This window comes from Meleagris gallopavo, chromosome 4 (genome assembly GCF_000146605.3).
Source record: "Meleagris gallopavo isolate NT-WF06-2002-E0010 breed Aviagen turkey brand Nicholas breeding stock chromosome 4, Turkey_5.1, whole genome shotgun sequence".
In the NCBI taxonomy this organism is placed as follows: domain Eukaryota; kingdom Metazoa; phylum Chordata; class Aves; order Galliformes; family Phasianidae; genus Meleagris; species Meleagris gallopavo.
The window spans coordinates 13,656,337-13,662,176 of record NC_015014.2 but is presented as its reverse complement, the minus strand read 5'-3'; the positions used below and the strand labels follow the sequence as shown (position 1 = coordinate 13,662,176).

The 5,840-nt window shown below is 45.9% G+C and overlaps 1 protein-coding gene across 1 annotated transcript in view; it reads right to left on the bottom strand.

Annotated features, from left to right (window-relative positions):
* Positions 1 to 4,231: 4,231 nt before the first annotated feature.
* The window catches only part of LOC104910556 (protein mono-ADP-ribosyltransferase PARP14-like), a 9,096-nt gene continuing 7,487 nt past the window's right edge, over positions 4,232 to 5,840 (bottom strand). The window contains exon 7 of the mRNA XM_031553255.1: positions 4,232 to 4,551. Coding sequence (XP_031409115.1) covers positions 4,232 to 4,551 — 320 coding nt within the window. The remainder of the gene's footprint in view (positions 4,552 to 5,840) is intronic.

The window sequence follows — 5,840 nt, the reverse complement described above, 5'->3', positions numbered from 1 at the left end:
CGGCGAAGATCAGCCGAAACCGGTGAGAACGGCTCACTGGTTTCGGTGAATCTTCGCCGGGAGACATCTCGCCGCAACCTGAAACGATACAACGCAGCGGAAAACTCAGAAAGCCGAGGTCTCGTTCGAACAGCAGCCCCGGCGGTGCGAGGACGGGACGGAGGAGCAGAGCTCACGCGAACTCACGCGGACAACGAACACCGGCAGCTCCCTCGTGACTCCCGACCGCCTCCGGCGGAGCTTAAGAGGCTTTGGGGCGGACCCGCCCCGCGCTGCGGACGAGCCGCAGCTGTGCCCGCGGTGCCGCGGCAGCTGGGAGTCGTTGCCTCGTTAGCGCCGGCTGCGCTCGTTAGGGCCGGCGGAGGACTCTGACAGCTAGACGCGTGGGCTCTGGATCTGAATTAGGGACTTCAACCGCACCTTCGATTACAGTTTGTTACGCGCTTCCCCTCACCTCGTGGCGAGATTCGCTAACGAGTCAAATAACTGCGCCTAATTCCAACGGATCGCCTCGCGTCTCACGCGACGCCCTGCCCAAGAACGTCCCCGGCCTTAACGGTTGCCAGAGGCCCCTGCTGCGTGCTGTCTCCGCAGCTAAGTTGCTAAACTTCAAGTTTAGCATTTGTTAGTTTAGCAACTAACAAGTTGCTAAAATTCAAGGACAGCTGGGCATTCCACCTTTGGAAGCCACGCTCTTCTCTGCCGGCAGCGGGAAAAATGGCATTCAGTGACGCTTCCTTTCAGCGTGAACAGAAACGGTTGTGGAAACAAACCCAATAAAATATTCAGCAATAAAATGGTAAAGTCTCTAGATAACGCATTCGTTTGGCTCTAGCGGCAAAGAATTTCTAGTGTGAAATTCTTTGGAGGTGAAGCGCGAACTGTTATTTTGGCTGTGGTGCTTTCCTGGGGAAACGCTGCCGTGAGAACTCCGTATTTCACAATGAAAGCAGTTCATTTTTTAGCTTGAATTGTGCATGCTCTTTAGTAAGGAGCCTTCTTCCTTCTTAGGTGGCACTGAATCAGCAGCCTGGCGTAGTACTTTGCTGCTTGAGGTGCCATCTTTCAGAAGACAGACTGAAAGCGAGGCCTCTTTTCTTCCTGATTTTGATGGCTCTCACAGCGATTTTCCCCCTAAATTTTGCTTGGTGCAGTCTTAATTAAATACGGTGTTCTTCTTCTCTTCCTTCCTGCCCTAATTTGTTTTCTGACATATCTGAGAGCTGTTAAATGACCACCGTGTTTCCTCCCAGACAGCTGCATTTAAGAGGTGAGTCAGATGAAGCCTGCGAATACGGTTTGTGAACCATTCCCAGAGATAGAAACACAAGATAGCTTGTGCCGATATTCACCAGGACAAACTCCAGCTTTTCTGCTCCCCTCCGGTAGCTTGTTTCATTTCTAGTTTCATCACCCAGGTGAAAACGGGGTTTTCCCTCCTCGAGAACGTGAGTCTCGTGCTTGCGAGACCTTTCTGGGTAGGCTGGTGGCTTTTATCCCTTGTCTGAAAACCTGAGTCGCCACGAGCATTCTTCCTCCCTAACAACATGAGTTAATTAGCTGCAGCGCGGGCTGGTTTGCCAGTCAGTCAGTCTGTCCTACCAGGGGAACTGCACGAGCCTCAGCCAAGTTTGCCTTGTTACACCCGGGGCTACCCTGTCGCCTGACACGTTCCGATGAGCTCTGCAGGAGTCCAAAATGTCAGAGAGTTTCTGGCTTCGGCTTCCAAAGCGGCTTTCCTGAGGAACTTCCTCGTACCTAAACTTGACACCTTGAAGTTCAGTGTTCTGACTGAGAGGAGACAGAAGCAGCGCTAAGAGAAATAACTGCTCGTAGGGTCCAGCGTGTGGACGGGGCTGGTGTGGCGGGAGTCGGGAGAGGAAGGAGCCGAGGGATCTCCTCATAATGAGAAGCGCAGCACAGCCTCTGCCGTGAAGGTCAGAGCTGCAGCTTCCCAGTCATTAACGGGGAGACCTTCCCCATGGCCCGGGAGCTGCGGCCCGCTGCCACTGCGACCCTGGAGCAGCGGAGTGTAGACAGCGCTGCGGGCTGACGACCGTCAGTGCCTCTCAAAAAGCTTCAGGACTTTCTCCTCTCCAAAGGACGCCCGAAGCAAACCAGTCCTCATCATTCCAGGGGGCTTTGAGCTAGAGCCTTTCCTGAGCGACTACCAGACTTGTGCAGACTCTTCAGCCACCAGTTCGCTAGTACTTTTCTTGTTGCAGAGGCTTTTTGTTAGGAAGTATTGAAGGAAATTCTAGCACGCTTCAGACTCTTAGCTGCTTGTCTGTTACTCTGGATAGAGAATGAAAACCTTAATCCAAGTGTTCGAGGCCTTCAAAGGATCAGTGCCCAGCCGTGCCGACGAACGGGTTATTCCTGTGCCACCTCTATTTTGGTTTGTGTAAGTGATGCGGCAGAGCTACTTTTTGAATCTTGGACTGATTTTGTGGAGAAGAGAGAGCTATTTCTGAGCCGCAGTGCTTGCAAGGCATTTTGCCTGATGAGATGTTTTACTTGCGGCAGAGAAGCTATCGTGCTTTTGACAAAAATACCAGCCGATTGGTTTCTGATGCTCCGCGTCCACGTTTGGTGATCTCCCATCATAGCGGAAAAGAACTCTACTGCTATGCCAATCTCGCTTCTCTAGGCGGGGCTTGGATATAATCACGGGAACTTCAGAGTATTGTGTGCAAAGTGAAATAAGCATTCTGAATTGCATCATAATGACGTTTGAAATTTTCATTTTTTCCTTAAAAAGGCAACACCTCATCGAATTCCAACCAAAACTCCAGAATGTGTGTAAAATCACACGTATGTTTTGAAGGCATAATTGCTGGGTGTTCACAGCGGGCGTCTGGCTAGTAAAAACTGCTAGAAGCAGAGAGAAAAGCTGTTGATGGTGATGAAGCCTGTCAACCGAGCTATATTTTTGCTACTTTTGATCAGTTGATTGAGCCTTGATTTTATTTGGGGCAGAAAAAATAAATAGCTGCTTGTATAATAAATTCTATAGAAAGCACAGTTTTGGCTCTTTGGGTCAGCGCTAGGGATCTGTGTTATCTGAGATGGATAAGCCATTGTAATCCTTGGAAGACTGCAAATTAACCATGCGCTTAATTATTTCACTGGTGGTGCGGGAGTATATTTCTTTTGTTATCCTGATGCTAGCAAATACTATGAAGGAAAACTCAATGCAGTGTAAAGGAGTTTTGAGTTAGCTCTACATTACGCAGTACAAAAGGGAACATAGGCAGTACAATAACATGCTTGTGTCACCTGAACAACTTTTGCATTTATCGTTTGCTTTTAAATGATTAAATAAAACAAGTTCAGAGCGACTGGCGCAACAGAGAAGTAATCAGGGAATTATTCATTCATTTATTTATTTATTTATTTTTGTGGGCTTCTTATATAATGTGGATAGGAGTTCAGAAGCCTGACTGCAGCTTCAGCTGAGCTTTTAAATAGCAGCTCTTAAGTGCCGGGGAAAACATTGGATAAAGTTTCTTCAGTATTGCCTTTGTCACCGAAGACAGAGCATTTAAAAATAAATAAATGTCAATGATGTTGACAAAAATTCTTCTTTATTTTACATTTCTGGAGACTCAAAACTTGATCTGAAGCGTAATCCAGAAAAATGTGCTGAGATAATTTGTTCCTAAGCGTACAGTGTGTCGGCATTAAAGTTTGGTGCTTTCCATTTTGACTGAATTTGTTGGAGAAATTCTGATGACTCTCCCGACTGTGAAATTGTTAGAATTTTACTAACAGAATATTTGTAAAAATTATTTTTACTCTGATTAATAACAAGTTGAACATCAGACTGTATTTCTGTATTGTTTAGATGGAGAATACGTTGCCCTTTGGAAGCAAAGGAAATGGTAAATGAAAACTATTTTTATGTACTTATCGTGCCTTAAAGATTCACTAGTGACTAGTCTGGGAGCCTTTCGGGTTGCTAAAGAAACTGCCGCAGCCTCCAACTGCATTTCTGCCAAGACCAAATTTGCATTCGGAGTGTCATAGACTCTCTATTAACTGCAGCGCTGACAGACGAAAGCACGTTACAGGAGGAGCCGAATTAATGGTTCAATCCGATGCGTGCATCTTTCTCATAAGAAGGCTGATCCAAAAGTAACACCTCCTATTTTAGGATGTTGGCCAGCGACGTCAGAGGCGGATGTTGATGGTACGGCGATAGAGGCTGAACCCTCCCACCAATATTCTACTACGTTTTGTTGCCGTGCAATAGATAGCAGCAGAGGGGCAGTTTGACAAAACGGCATCCAACACGGGAGTGAGGATGAGACAGGGAGGTAGAGTTACATTCCTCGCTGCAGAAAAAATAGCGCCCGTGGACATTGATTGACACTTGCTGAAAGTTTCTGGAGACCAGCCAGCCCACGTGAGTACAGTGAGGTGGCGGGTGCTGCGTTTCAGCACGTGGCAACCCTGACAGTGGATCACCTCCACCGGTGCAGATTTTTGTGAGCGTGGCACGCAGGCTCTCATTCATAGGTGGCAAAAACCAATAGCCGCTGGCGGTGACTAAGTTGAAAAAGAGTTCTTTGTAGCTGAGAATTCGCTATCTCAACTAGTGTTACTGTACTCTATTGAAATTTTCATGGAAATAAATAAGAGGCATTACTTACGGAGCTACCGCGTTTCCATATTCTTTTTCAGGTTTTCCCTTACGAGCTAGTAAAAGTCTAACATGCATTGATACCAGAGAGATGGATTTTCTTTGCTGCGGCTGCATTTGATTTTTCTAGCCTTCAGTGCCGCCGTTGGAGTAGTTGCAAGAGTCTCTTGCGCCTCTGCTTTTGTGAAAGGGACATGGAAGTGCACAGCTACCGTTTCAATAGACCTTGTAAGCTTGTGATCTCTCAGTGCCCTTCATGGTTTTTACTCGGTTGGTGTTGTTGGAAATATCCAAATAATTTTCTAAGACGGTTTCTCTGATAAAGCAGATTTTATTCGCGATTGCAATGGCGGGCCTCCTGCAAGCAGGAGCGCTTGAGAAAACGGCGCTACATCTTTTATCCCCTATTGCCCGACGCTTAGCTCTTTCTGCCCTGATTCCTCATTGGCTGAGTACTGCAGGTTCACACTCTTTCGGGACACTTCACTAATCATATCAATACCCAGTAAATGCAAATCTTTGCTCCCAGACACAAATATCTTAATTGATTATTTGCCTTCTAACAATTGCTTTCTTAACAAACATTCGGTCGTAACTTTTGGATGTCTGTTTTACAACACAAACATAACCTCTTAATTGTTTAATTACCTACCCTAACACTTGTGCCTCTTTTACACTGGGTCATTGTTCTGGTCATCCATCTGTCCTTGCACAGAGATAAGCTCGGAAGGAGGATGGAGGGGAATATCTTGGAGCCTGTCTGTGGCATCCTAACATTCCCACAAAGTGGGATAGTTTTGCTTTGCGTAAAGGCCCTGACTCCTTTAGAAATTGTTAAATGTATTTCACTTCTGCGGGTCTAATGAACAACCTTACAATATGTTTCCTAGTTCAGAATACTATACCCACATTGTTTAGAACATTTAAAACCTATTGCAGCTTAGCGAGAAAGAATCTGTTTGGTAAATTAGGAACTATGTTTCTAAAATATGTTACTAATACGTATATGGTATTCTTACCTTCAACATCAGCAATTTCTAAGGATATGTTACAGCTTAATTCTTTAGATCAACTGCCCTTTTCAATGTTCAGTGCAAAAAAACAAACACACTTTCGCTTTCCACAGTGTGAATCAAAGATAGGCACTTTTTTGATCAGGCCTGGTTTTAGGTCACAAATGTCCATTTATGGAAGT